Genomic DNA, 15,011 nt, shown 5'->3' with positions numbered 1-15,011 from the left:
CTCTGCATTGCCATTATCTATTAACATCTGCATCTGGCCCCAAGAGGGCAGTCTGCTAGAGAAAAATGGACATACTTGAAACTATAATAATAATAATATCACTAAAATAACATTAATGATGTGTTATTATGTTAAAATAATTAAATATTAAAAGCATTTGCTGTATGTTTTAATCCATGTAATCCTTACAACACTATGAGATGAGCAGCTATTGCTGAAGTTGAATCAACAGTAATTGGGGATAGATTGAGTGAGAGGCAGAAGAAGAAAGAATCTCAGCTGATTGCCAGGTTTCTGACCAGAGCAAGCATAGATGCAGGTGTCATCTCCTGAGATAAGGATTACGAGAACTAGAGAAACAGGAAGAGTTTTGATCAAGGTCGGGGAGGGAAACTTATAGTTTAGGGACTGCCATTCTTTTCATGGCTCAGTGGGTAAGAATCTGCCTACAATGCAGGAGACACAGGAGACACGGGTTCGATTCCTGGGTTGGGAAGATCCCCTGGAGGAGGAAATGGTAACCCACTCCAGTATTCTTGCCTGAAAAATCCCATGGACAGAGGAGCCTGGTGGGCTACAGTCCATGGGTCGCAAAGAGTTGGACATGACTGAGCAACTAACACACACATTTCTTTCATAACTTTTATTTCCAGAAGCTTCAGGAATAATGGGAGTAATATACCTTTTCTTCTGATTGACAGGCACTTGGACACCCCACTGTCTATCTCGGAACAACAGAATCACCTTCCAGTGTTTCTTCATTAGCCTACTGGAAGCAGGAGGGCTATGTTCTTGGGACCCTGGCCTTTCTCCCACCTTATGCTCTGGTTTGCGACTCTGGGAAGACAGCGAGGACAACATGGCCTTGCATCTTTCAAGCTCCTGTGGTGTTTGTGGCTCTTGGTCCTTACGTCTCTCCCACTGCAGGTGTGGGCACCACCCTACAAGATAGGGGTGGTGGGCCCTTGGACTTGTGATCCGTTGTTCTCAAAGGCCCTGCCTGAGATTGCTGCTCGGTTAGCCACTGAGCGGATCAATAACGACCCAGCCTTTGACCTGGGTCACTCTCTTGAATATGTGATTTTCAATGAAGACTGCCAGGCTTCCAGGGCTCTCTCCAGTTTCATTTCCCACCACCAGATGGCCTCAGGGTTTGTTGGACCTGCCAACCCCGGCTACTGTGAGGCAGCCTCGCTCCTGGGAAACAGCTGGGACAAAGGGATTTTCTCTTGGGCTTGCGTGAATTATGAATTAGACAGTAAAAATAGCCACCCGACCTTTTCTCGAACCCTCCCTTCTCCCATCCGGGTGCTGCTAACTGTCATGAAATATTTCCAGTGGGCTCATGCTGGAGTCATTTCCTCAGATGAAGACATTTGGGTGCACACAGCCTATCGAGTTGCAAGTGCTCTTCGAAGCTGCGGCCTACCAGTAGGGGTCGTCCTGACCACAGGACAAGACAGCCAAAGCATCCAGAAAGCTCTCCAGCAGATTCGCCAGGCAGATAGAATTCGCAGTGAGTGCTTTCTCGTGGCTCAGCTTTCAATGTGGCTTCAGTGAAAGGTTTCTGACCCTCACAGCCTAGGATAGCACATTACTCCCCAGTTCTTCATGCATTTGCCCCCTTTCAATCACACTCAGGCCCCAAGACTGTCCTGCTTCAACAGAGCCTATTTTATGAACTGAGTACAAGTACAAAGACCTCTGTGGTTCAAATGCCCTTGGGTGCCAGTGCCTGCTTTCAGCGCCTCGGTGGGGAAGATTAGCACCAAGAGCAGCTGTGGCCACACACCCTCCATGCTCTTAGGACCTCGGCAGTTTCAGATCAGCAGAGAAGGGGTGTTCTTAGAGCTTTATTTTTGTCCAATCTAGTCACTGAAGTGAGATTTACCTTTGATTCCCTTCTGGGTACTTTCCCTCATAGGTGCCCAGTGTCCCTGGGTCATCACCTCTCACTTAGAACGTGTCTTCTCTGGACTCCAAAATGCACACCCACCCCTTCTTGCTTTCTAGTCCTTGAAAGCAGGGTTCTTCTCTCTCTGCAGCACACAATGAGCTGATATGGAGGGACCTAGCTGATAAAAGAAAGCATATTAAAATGAGAAACCTACCTAAATTGTAACCATTCCCCTTCCAAGAGAAGTTTTCTGTTCAAAGATGATTCTTGCAGAGACCATGGAGCAACTGTAAAGCAGAGGACTGACCCACTGACTAAGGGCGAGTTGGGTGCATTTTGGGGAAGGGGAGGACTCTTCCTGGTCCTCTTAAATCAGATGGATGTGTTTTACATATACTTACTGCAAGCCCTTGTGACACTGGGTCTTGATTTTTTTTTCTATTCTACCTTACCTTTTTCTGGAAAGTAGCAAAGATTTGTGGGAACACTGCTTATCCTCTACTGCAGTCATTCCATCACTTTCAGACAGATAGCTCAGAAACTACTTGTCAAACTGATTACTTCTAGGATTAGTCCTGGTCCCAGTCATTTCCTTAACATAACAATGCACTTGTCAGAGAATGGTCCAGCTTGAGGCTGGCCTATACCCAGAAGCTCAGTTTAAGTTTTGAGTGTCTCCAGTATTGGACCTTAATTATGATCGTTATGGGAGGATGAGGGCAAGAATATTTAGTTCCAGGAACTACAGTAGTCTGCTTCTAGCTCGAGTCTACAAGATCCTATAAATGTTAAGCAATCAGTGTGGCTCTGATTACTTCATAATAGAGCCTGATACTTTCAAAGCAGAGCACAAAATTATTTTCAAAGATATAAAACCATTTCCAGGAAGGAGTCATGCCAGAAACAAGCTAACATATTTAATACCATAACTTTATAATATGTTACAAATCTTCATGAAGACCGTGTCTCCTGCAAGTTTACATTCCATGAGCATTTCACATCCCACCCATTCTAAATAGTATACTCTTTAAAATGACATTTTGTTCCCTACCATGAAGTGTTAAATAAATCCAGGCCCCAAAGCTCTTTGGGTTTTCAGACTGAGAGAAGTTGGGATTGAGTGCTCAACACCCACAACTCTTTTGAGGCAGGGAGGTAGCAAATACACATTATTGCCCTACTATTGGAGATTCATTCCCTTAGGTCAATGGTTCTCACTCCGGCTGCATACTGGAAATACTTGGACATCTATTCAAAATGATTGGAGCCAGAGTACCACCTCCAGATAGCCCAATGTTCTGGTGGTGAGGGCGCAGTAAAGGTACTTTAAGTAGCTTCCCAGGTGCTTGCAAAATAAAGCTAGAGTCAAGAACCACTGCTTCAAGTTCATGAAAATGCAAATAAACTTTCCCTACTTTAAGTTACCAGATATTTTTTCTTAATATGACTTTGTTTAATCAGATTTTTTTCTGTATAACAGTGTGGATCAGCTCACTAAGGGAATGAAAATTTTAAGATGGGGGTGAGAGAGTAGATGGGGGCAGAATGGAGGTGGGAGCCTGGAAACCTAGAGAGGAAGGTATGTGGTTATGGAGCAAAGGAAGACCCTGAATAGGGAGAGAAGCAACAGAAAGTGCAGTAAGGACTCAGAAAGACAAAGTGAGTGAAGACAAAGCTTGCTTGCAAGGATTTTACCCTGGGTTTCTGACAAAACATATGCAGACTCAGATGAGGCATGCTGGGACCTCAGCAACATGAATCAGAATGTGGGTAGGTTGGGGGTGGATGCAGGGAAACTGAGCCATTGGTTGATCTGTGGTTTGAGTATGACCTCTGGCAGTTCGGTGTGCAGTATCCAAGAGTGTGTGGTACTCACCCGTGGCACAGCTAGTTGTTGGTATCTGAGGGTGCCCCAAGTGGTGGGTGGAATGTGGTAGAAGGATTTGCAGAAGAGGAGTGAGTCATAAGGTAAACTTGTTGTCCGCTTGATCATTGAGAGTAGTGCACCAGCCAATAGGAGCATGAGAAGCAGGATTCAGAGTATAAATGTAAATTGAGTATCGGGACTAGCCACGAAGTCTGAGGTTCAGGGCACATCTCTGGTCCCATCAGAGAATGGGAGATCTGGTGAGAAACTGAGTTGGAAGCTAATGAGTATGGTGGTGGTTTAGTCACTAAGTCGTGTCTGACTCTTGCGACCCCATGGACTGTAGCCTGCCAGGTTCCTCTGTCCCATGGGATTCTCCAGGCAAGAATACTGGAGTGCGGTTGCCATTTCCTTCTCCAGGGGATCTTCCTGACCCAGGAATTGAACCCGGGTCTCCTGCATTGCAGGCAGATTCTTTACCGACTGAGCTATGAGGGAAGCCCCAATGAGTATGGATTGGGCCAACAGAACAAGTGAGGACAGTTACAATACACCCGATTCAGCACATACTAGATCAAAAATCTGTTGACTTAAAAAAAAAAAGCACAATGTGAGAGTTGCAAGTTAAGTTTTATTTGGGGCAATATGAGGACAGCAACCCGAGAGACAGCACCTCAGATATCTCTGAGAAACTGCTCCAAAGAGATACGGGGAAAGGACAGTATATATGTGATTCTGGTGAAGAAGGAGTACATGCAATCAAGCACGTATTTTATTGTAGAAAGTTTCTGCTGGTCTCAGGAAGCCTCTGCTAGTCAGGAGAAACAGCCATCACCATGAAGGATTTTAGTGCTTTTCTAGATACAAGGAGATACAAGAATTGGGCTCATAAAATCAGCTCCTGAAAATATCTAACTATCTGAAGACCTGTCCTGCCAGTTTTCCCAGAGCACAGAGTGCCTCATTTCTGCTCTCCACCCTGAACTCCTTCAAGGGGTGTTGAAGGTCAGCAGCTGCAGCAGCACATGATTTAATCCTTGTAGAAGTAGATGGCAAGCACCCATGACAAGTGCCAATTTGTGGTTGACATCTCTAGCTGATTTTCTAGCACCTTTCGACTGGGACTAGAAATATGGTAATGCTGTATATAGTATTTATACAGTACAGTATAATACTGTAATAGTATTCCTAGCTGTTAACTATCATGACTGAAAAAGCACTAAGGTTTTCGTGGTGACCTCAGCTGAGAAGGACTGAGCAAGGCAGGACCTGGCCTCTTCCTTATTCTGCTGGATATGAAGCTACTTCTTAACACTATGGACCCGCAAGCAAACCTTCAGAGTAGGACCTTTTGGGATGTACAAAATATAGTAGAAAGGGATCCCTTCCTTTGGAGAGGACTGGCAATGTTTGGAAGTAATGGAAATAGTTGGAAAGCTGATTTCGTCTGACCTGCTTACCACAGCCCCACGTGACAGTGGCAGTGGTGGTGGCAGTGAGACGTAGTGGTGGGGAGGGAGGGTAGAGAAAGTTATCTTATTTCTGGCTGATATGCCACTTCTCTTTCACATAAATTTATGTTTCTGGTGCTCACTGGGCTTCTGGGTGGCTCAGTGGTAAAGAATCTGCCTGCCAATGCAGGAGACATGGGTTCAATCCCTGGGTCGGGAAGATCCCCTGGAGAAGGAAATGGCAACCCACTCCAGTATTCTTGCCTGGAGAATCCCATGGACAGAGGAGACTGGTGGGCTACAGTCCATGGGGTTGCAAAGAGTCAGACACAACTGAGTGACTCAACATGAGCATAAGCGTGAGTGCTTACTGGCACCTTAACTGGAGTCAGAAGGAATGTCTTTCTTAGAAACCAGTCTAAATTGTGCTTACACGACAGCAAGACAATGATAAAATTTAACTGTAAAGATGATCATAAAAATAATAATGGTTGTGGGCTTTCGGAAGGGGAAACAGCGGGGGCGTTATTAGAGGCTGCCACTGAGACAATGAAAACTCTACAGTTTACAAGGTATTTGCATATAGATAATATTATTTAATCCTCTGGGTTATCCAGGAGAAAGGTATTCTCTTTTAAGTTTTACAACGCCTGTGGATCTCACATAACAAGTAGGTAGACACAGACATCACTAAAATCAAAGAATGGGGTAAATGAAGTCCCAGAGAAGTTGGTATTCTGTTTCTCCCAGATTGTCAGCTTGTTTCCTTTAAGCTTCAGAGGCAATTACCAATTATCTTTGTTTCCAAAAAAGTCATAAAGGAGAGATATTGATCAAAGATAAAGGCCTCAACTTATGGTCAGTGCTGCTGTGTGTGGTTATGGAAATTGTGCCCTGCACAAGAGAACCTAGCTGAGTGGATGTGAGGGCCAAAATTCGTTCACTCTCCACTCCTTAAACCACGAGTCCTGTTGGAGGTTTTGATCCAGAGGCAGGAAAGAGCATCTCTCACAGGCTGAGCACCTGTGGAATTGCAATTACCTAGTTCTTTTGCTAATTCTCACAAAGACTAGCAGGAGGCCCCACTGAAAAGCTCTTTAGAGAACTTTTCAAATGACTATTTCAAGCTCTCCTCCCTTCTCCTCACCTTTTTGCCTATCAATGCTTGGCTGATTGTGAAATCCTTTCAATTTGGGTTTACCAGGCTGTTGAACCATTTGGGGATTCCTTTAAATCCTTCCAAATTGGGAGTGCTTAGTTACAATATGATGTTCAGTAACTAGGACACTGTCAGAATGTCCTTCTCTTGTTCTTCCAAAATCAGATACCTTATTACTACCTCATTATCAGGGATCTGGCCAGCCTCTGCCATCTGTTGAAGATTCTTGACACACACACACATACCAAAAAAAAAAAACACCAGTAATAATGACAATAATGATAAAAGCTAATATTTATTGAGTATTTATTATATGTTGGTCATTTTGCAAGGGTTTTATATGGACCATCTCATTCAATTTTTGCAACAGCCCTATAAAGTAAGGCCAATTACCATTAAATGCACTTTAAGGATGAGACTTTGGAGTCTAAGAGAGATTAAATACTTGCCGAACACCACATAACTAGTGAGTGGACGAAGCCTGGTAAAGAATCTGCCTGCAATGCAGGAGACCCAGGTTTGATCCCTGGGTCGGGAAGATCCCCTGAAGAAGGGAATGGCTACCCACTTCAGTATTCTTGCCTGGAGAATCCCATGGACAGAGGAGCCTGACGGGCTACAGTTCATGGGGTTGCAAAGAGTCAGATAGGACTTAGTGACTAACACTTTCACTTTCATGGATGAGAGTTGGAGGCTTCTGCTGCTGCTAAGTCGCGTCAGTCGTGTCCAACTCTGTGCAACCCCATAGACAGCAGCCCACCAGGCTCCTCTGTCCCTGGGATTCTCCAGGGCAAGAATACTGGAGTGGGTTGCCATTTCCTTCTCCAGTGCATGAAAGTGAAAAGTGAAAGTGAAGTTGCTCAGCTGTGTCCGACTCTTTGCGACCCCATGGACTGCAGCCTACCAGGCTCCTCTGTCCATGGGATTTTCCAGGCAAGAGTACTGGAGTGGGTTGCCATTGCCTTTTCCGATTTGGAGGCGAAGAGAGATCAAATAATTGCCCAATATCACGTAACTAGTGAGTAGGAGGGCTAGGCTACATGGTCAAGTTGATCTAAAGTAGTGCCTCTCAAACCTAAGTGTGGGCAGAATCCCCTGGAAGGCTTACATCCCTCCTCCAGAGTTTCTGACTCGGGGGCTGGAATAGGGCCAGAATAGGGCCCTAGAATCTGCATTTCTAAGCAGCTCAAGGTAGTGCTGATGCTGATGGTTCGGGGATCATACTTTGAGAATCACTGGTTTAATGAAAGACTTAAGCTCTACTGCCTCTTGTGTACTTGAGGGATGCCCCTAAGGCATACTCACTTGAGATCCTGTGTTTCCATGGTGTGTTTCCCTTCCATTTTTCTCTCTTAACTTTTGGGCCCACTGATGAAATTCTCTTAAGTGCCTCAAAGTGATAAACATTATCCCATTTTTCCTACAGTAATAACAATAGTGATAGTATAATACTATGACCAAGAACCTTAGTGCTGATAGGGAATTTGGTATAGTTAAATGTAAATCACTGTGAATGGTGAAAGGACAACTTGCTCTCATGAATGGGTCCACTATCAGTGATGATGTAATTATTGAAGACCCAGCCCAAGAGAAAATCTATAAACATCTAGGCTTCCTGCATTTAAAAGCCCTTATCTGGGCTTCCCTGGTGGCTCGGTGGTAAAGAATCTGCCTGCCAATGCAGGAGACACGGGTTTGATCCCTGGGTCAGGAAGATCCCCTGGAGAAGGAAATGGCAACCCACTCCAGTATTCTTGCCTGGAAAATCCCATGGACAGAGGAGCCTGGCGGGCCTACAGTCCATGGGGTTCAAAAGAGTCAGACACGACTCTTGTGTGTGTCTGAACACACACACAAACATACATACACACATCTGCATAGCAGTTTAGGAAAAGTTGAAGAAAACATATGTTGCAAGATATGAAGGAATATTAAAAATGCAAGCTGGGCAGCAATGTGAAGGCAGTAAAAGTACTTGTAATACCAGTTTTACTGGGTATGAAAAAGCATGATCTAATACAGACAGAATGGCCATTGAATGTAATATGCATCTGACAGCATGCTGAGCTTCTTGAACCAGTTCAACACTGGTGGCAGGTATGTAAGTGATAGTCTCAGGACGTAATGCTAAAAATGTGTGAGGTGTCCTCAATTGATAGAAATAGCCACACATCACGTACTGTGGTGTTCTAAAAGTATGGTTTTTGAGGGCCTCCTGCACTGAATCACACTTTGGGGTGGTGGTTGGGAAACATGCAGATTCTAGTTATGTATCCATTTTATAGAGTGGGTGGGGGAGAGCTGAGAGGAGGATGGTATGAATCTACTTCTATCAGGCTGTGGCCCCATGGGTGTGAATCCTGGGAGAATGTGAGACCTGGGATAAATCACAGTGGATACCCCTCTCCCACTCTGGACTGCTTATTCTCTCCCATCTCTCTCAATGTCCGTTAACACGAAATAGGTTAAGATGAATGCTAGTGGTAGGAAATATCACAAAAGGTTAAAATGAAAATCAAGGACAGTAGAATGGAGGGTTTCTGTGGGTTGGGAGCAGTGTTGTAGGCTCACGGTGTGAATAGGACTTCTAAGAACTTCTTCAGCAGTAGCTAGTGAAAACATTTTCATCTCATAAGATGTGAGACTGGGCTCAGGTTCCTCCACCAAGCACTCTATAGCCAGGAATTTGGGAGAAATAAACTTTGCTTTTGGAGAAACACAGTTCCTATATCTCAAGGAAGTATTAGATAGAGTATTTTAATATAGGAAGAGAAGTGGGAGTTGAGTGACTTGGGAATTAGCTTCTAGAGTTTCATGACATTTCCTGCTGCTAGCATTGAAGGGTTCTGAGCACCCTGCCATAGTGTGTACCACGGTATGAAGACATAGCTGTTAGACAACTCAAGTGGGGCTCAGGTGGCTCAGAGAAAGTGCTAGTATCATATCTTGGTGAGATGGGATCTCAGGAGGATGTATTTCCTGGTCCTTGTTTAGGCCGTAGAGTGGCTTGACAGTTAACAATCAGGATGGAAACTTACAGATTAATATTATTCAATGATTACCTGTTGACCTAGACCTTGTCAAGGATTTAAGGTTTCTGTCTACTAATCCTTTCCTGACAACTTACAGGTAAAATCCCATTTTAATGAATGTCATTTTGAGATAATAAAGCTATTTAGTAAAATAATCATGTAGAACAGATGCATCCAAAAATCCTTATTCACGAAGCACACAATCTATTAAATTAAGATGGTGTTGTTTGAATTCCGTATTTATGCTTTCTGTTTTAATCATGTTCAATAGCAAAGTCTTACCTTGCAAAAAATAGAGTATACTGTGATTGTTCCCTCTTGAGTCTTCCATTTCATCATCTGTAAAATAATAAGGGAGTAAGAGGAGGTAGATGGTCTCAAGAGTCTTTCCAGCCATAAAAATTCTGACTCTTTGCCTGAAATGACCTCCATGTGGGCCAATGAAAGGAAAATTAAGAGGAGAGGTTCAGGTTGAGGGTAAGGTCTTGAGCATAGTTAATGGCACTAAGCATTAAAGACAGGCATGTTAGTATCTACCTGCCCAGCAAATATCCCTTTGAATTGCTCCTCCATACTAACAATCTGAAATGCCTATGTCTCACATCTCAAGGAACCCACAAAAGATACCCAATTCCTAACTTCTCTTTCTGAAATTTTCAAATATTCATTGTATACTTGGTGCATAATTATGTACCAGGATACAAAAATAAATAAAATACAGTTTTTTTGCTTCAGGGAACTCATGGTTTCATAGTAGAAGCTGACATAAATAAATAAGGGCAATACATCTTGTACGTGCCATGATGGATGTCAGTTCAGTGTACAGTGGGTATCTAAACCAGTGTCATAAATTGGTACCCTGGAAAAAAGTATGGTAGATGGAGATTTGTCTGCAGGAAGCTTATTGGGGGATTGCTTTCAAGGACAACGTCTGTGAAGGAGAGACAGAAGTAGGATTGGAAAGAGAGAAATTAAACTGTCATGCAGCTGCAACGAAGGCCCCAGCCAGTCCCAGTGGGAACTCTGGAGCTGGGATGGCCTTTCAGAATTGTCCAGAAGTGACTTAGCAGTAGCAGTAGCAAGGAGTGTTGGCCTTTATGCCTCCATATTGACCAGTCACTGGGCACAGGCTGATGCAGAGAAAGGCATGCAGTGTTGTTGACTTAAAAAATATAGTCACAACCTGAAAGTAGAGAGTTATTTTATTTGGTGGGAATGTTTAGGACTCTGAGCCTGGGAGACAGCATCTCAGTAGCTCTGAGAAAACTGCTCCAAGGAGGCAGGAGGGGAAGTCAGGCTATATACAAGTTTGCAACAAAGGGAGCAGGCAGTCTGAACATCAAAGATCAGGTATCAAGTTAAGGAATTTAGCATTCTATGTATGGGAGGAAGTCAGGCTATATACAAGTTTGCAACAAAGGGAGCAGGCAGTCTGAACATCAAAGATCAGGTATCAAGTTAAGGAATTTAGCATTCTATGTATGGGAAGATGCAAGCCTCTGGGCTCACTGAATTCATTCCTTTCATATGCACCTCAGCTATCTGGGGCCAATCCTGTTTCCTTGTTCACCTTGCTTCTTGCATTCCCCCAGCTCCTCAGCAATCACCGTGGAGGGTGGCAGCACCCCCTGGATTGCAGTTTTGGGAGCCCTCATTCACATTTGGAGGCCAGAAATCACTGATGGCTGTGACATTTCTTGTTGATTAATATGGCAGGAGATATTTTCATTTCACATTGTGATAATAATTGTTTAACAGCCAGTTTATGGGGGAGGAGGGAAAAGCCCTGATTTGTAGCATTTGTTGATTCCCATAGTTTTGTAACGCCCACCATGGCCAATTTCAAGCTACCAACATGACATTAACTAGCTCAGAAAATCCCTGAAAATATAACCATTGGCTCTTGTGAACCAGCATGAGCCAGCTCTAGTACACTACTGAGGGGATACAATCTTGGGAAAGGTGGTTCTCCTCACCTGAGACTAGTTCCCAGGGAGGTATCAGCTATTATCTCCAAACATTCCCAAAAGCTAGGAGAAAGAATGTTTCATTACTGAAGGTTGCATCTGGCTGGCACACCACAGCTATGTTAAAATATTTGTTGTATTTCAACCAACACGAAGCACTTAGTTTTATATAATGTTTTCCATTCAGTGAAGTAATTTTAATATTCCTTTCCCAGGTGGCGCTAGTAGTAAAGAACCCGCCTGCCAATGCAGGAGACATAAGAGACCTGAGTTCAATCCCTGGGTTGGGAAGATCCCCTGGAGAAGGAAATAGCAACCCACTCTGGTATTCTTGCCTGGAGAATCCCATGGACAGAGGAGCCTGGTGGGCTACAGTCCATAGGGTCACAAAGAGACACGACTGAAGCAACTTAGCTCAGCATGCATGCACAAGTTAATTAAATGAATTTTATCTCTCTTGGGTAACCGTGGTCTCATCAACTGATCTGTTTTTGTAGAAGAAAGATGCCAATACTAACCTACTTGCCAGAGATACTGTTGGAAGAACTGGCCAGCTACCTGAAGCACCTGACAAAACTCAATTTTTCCCCTCAATGGACATGTGACTGCACTAACTTGACCACAGTGATTCGTATTTAATGGTGTAGCCAAATTTAGGGAGCTCCGGACCTTCGGTCCTATTTTTTCTTCTAAATCCAATCATTGCCTTGTCAGACCTCCCTGTCACTCAATTTCCCCATTATACAATGTGTGATTATGAATCAGGGAGGTTGAATTCCTTGTGTGGCTCATGAACTAGCTCCCGAGATATCCCTAGAGTATTCAACAGAAAGTTTGTGCATCAAAATACATGTAGAACCTCTCAGGATAATAATATTGAAGGAGCTAATGGTCATTTGAAAATTCAAGTTATAGTGTGTGTATGTGTGTGGGTGTGGGTGTGTGTGTTTGGTGTTTAAGTCAACTTCATAACTTACTAGGTATGCCTTAAAAAATTAAGGGTACTAGCTCTGCCTCAAAGAATAAATTTTCTGGGGCTATCTAACAACTGCAAAGAAGGTTTTTGAAAATAGAGGAAGCAATATGTAAATGCCCAACATTAGTCATTGAACATAGTTTAAGCATACTCAGTTCCTGAGATTAAAGGTTCCGTGTAAGCATGTATAATTAATATTACCAATGGTAGTAGGGTCTTTGCCTTTCTTCAAGGAGCTCAGAGTACTTGCCTGGCATTATCTAATTAAACCACTCAATGTACCTGTGAAATGCATTGGAATCTACATTTTAAAGATGTGGGCGCTGAAGCACAAGTGGACTTAAACTAAACTCATTTAGCATGCCAAGGGCGAAATTGGATATAAGACTCAGTCTCATGATCTAGCTGCCATTCTCCAACCGTGGCCAATCCACTCTATTCTAGCATAGCCTTGCCAAGCAACATAGTTTCATAAGTCTAGGAAGAATTGGAGTGAATACAAAGTAATTCTGATTATAAGGAAGTTTGATTTTCAAAAATTGAACATATCACCTGTAATATTATTATACCAGAGTTTGAGTTAGTGCCATTCATTTTCTATAATTGCCTTGGTAAGTGTGGGAACACTTGGTCAACATCTGTTAGAATGTGTGTTTGTAGGAGGTAGGCAATAAAAAGCAACAGTGGCTATGGGAAAATCTCCCATCTTCTTCTAGGTGTCTTATTCTTAGTTATAATAATAGTTACCATTTATTGAGGGCTTCCCTGGTGGCTCAGCCAGTAAAGAATCTGCATGCAATCAGGAGACTCTGTTTCTATCCTTGGGTTGGGAAGATCCCCTGGAGAAGGGAATGGCTACCCACTCCAGTATTCTTACCTGGAGAATTCCATGGGACAGAGGAGCCTGGTGGGCTACAATCCATGGGGTCACAAAGAGTTGGACATGACTGAGAGACTAACACACACATACACCATTTATTGAGCACTGTGTGTTAAGCCCATTATATGGATTCCTCCTTCAGTCATCACTACCATCTTCTGAAGTAAATATTTAGGCAGAGAGAGGTTAAGTAACTTACCTAAGGGTGGGTATACAGCTAGTAAGTGGTGACATTAGGATATAAACCTAGGTCTTCTAACTCCAAAGCCTTTCATTATGCTACCTCCCACTTGCTATCCTTGTTCTTATTCCCAGCTAGTATTAGACTCTGCAGCCTGTAGACATATCTGATTTTTCCCTATTGCCTAATCAGAGTCCCTGAAAATACCTCAGCCTCAGCTCAAGGTTTCAACATCTTGCTCATCTTGAAGACGTTAAGATAGATCAAATTGGTTATAGTACATTTATTTGTTTCTCCCAGTTTGTAGTGTTTAGTTCTGTATCTAACAAATTGCCGCCATAACCTCTCTGCTTTGTTGGTTTCAGTAATCATCATGTGTATGCATTCGACTTTGATTGGGGGAGAGACTCAGATGCATCTCTTGGAATGGGCTCACGATCTGCAGATGACTGATGGCACCTATGTCTTTGTTCCCTATGACACCCTGCTCTACAGTTTACCTTATAAGCATACCCCCTACCAGGTTCTAAGGAACAACCCAAAACTTCGGGAAGCCTATGATGCTGTGTTGACCATCACAGTAGAGTCCCAAGAAAAGACCTTCTATCAAGCCTTTGCGGAGGCAGCAGCTAGAGGTGAAATTCCTGAGAAGCTGGAGTCAGATCAAGTAAGTGCAGATTCACAAATTAATCATGATCAGAAAAACTCGAAAATCAGGAAAGTAAATATTTCTCCTATCAAGTGCCTCTATTCCTGAGGAAACTCAGTCAATAACAGACAACTGCACACAAGTTAAAAACACCTTTTGTTTGCAAAAAACTTTTGTAGAACAAAGACACATTATTGGAGTTTTATTTTTATTTTTTATCTTCAAGCTACCCGCAATAACAGCATACAGTCATGTAAAAGAAACAAAATGTGTTTAAGAGTAGGGACACAAAACTTTAATATATACTAGTGCTAAAATACATATTTTATATATATATACATATATATACATATACATATAAGTGCTGTTCAAGGGCGCCTAGTAAAAATGAATCCTATTTCTGACCCAAGTTCTGATCAAGTCAACAATAAGAGCTGGTATGTAAGAAGATACTGGCTTTATTATTAATAAAGCTGGTATTGGGGAATACAGCTTCTGTCTATGTGTTTCCCACTGCTGAATCTGAAGATTGATCAGCCTTCTCCATCTAGTCACCAGCATTACCAGACCCCTATATTCCTGCCCGATGAGGGCATGCCTTTCATTTAAATGTGTAACCTAGAAGAGCATAGTGGAGTATGTACTCCCCATAGGTAGCTCACTCCTAAGAGAAAGAAATTAGGATGGCCTTGGATACACATGTTTGATTCTCTTTCCAAATGAACCAGTCAGACTAAGTCACTCCTCCTTTGTGGGAAGGAATGAGTAAGGTGGTGAAGAAGTTAGGTGTTTTTTTTGCTAGTAGGGCTATCTGTATATGAAAGGAATCTTTGGGAATGGGGAAGAATTCCTGCCTAATAATATATAAGAAATTAAATAGAGATATATATGTATAGATGAGTATGTGTATAAACATATTTCAGATTCAAATCACAGCCAGAGGGACTAGTGG

General features: G+C 42.9%; 1 protein-coding gene across 1 annotated transcript in view; it reads left to right on the top strand.

The window, feature by feature from the left end:
* Positions 1 to 786: 786 nt before the first annotated feature.
* Positions 787 to 15,011, top strand: part of GUCY2F (guanylate cyclase 2F, retinal) — a 91,815-nt gene continuing 77,590 nt past the window's right edge. Inside the window, exons 1-2 of the mRNA XM_020898370.2 lie at positions 787 to 1,516; positions 13,776 to 14,077. Coding sequence (XP_020754029.1) covers positions 787 to 1,516; positions 13,776 to 14,077 — 1,032 coding nt within the window. The remainder of the gene's footprint in view (positions 1,517 to 13,775; positions 14,078 to 15,011) is intronic.

The sequence above is a fragment of the Odocoileus virginianus genome, unplaced genomic scaffold (assembly GCF_023699985.2).
Source record: "Odocoileus virginianus isolate 20LAN1187 ecotype Illinois unplaced genomic scaffold, Ovbor_1.2 Unplaced_Scaffold_1, whole genome shotgun sequence".
Classification (NCBI taxonomy): domain Eukaryota; kingdom Metazoa; phylum Chordata; class Mammalia; order Artiodactyla; family Cervidae; genus Odocoileus; species Odocoileus virginianus.
Note: the sequence above shows the minus strand (reverse complement) of the source record. Positions and strands in the feature narration are given on the sequence as shown.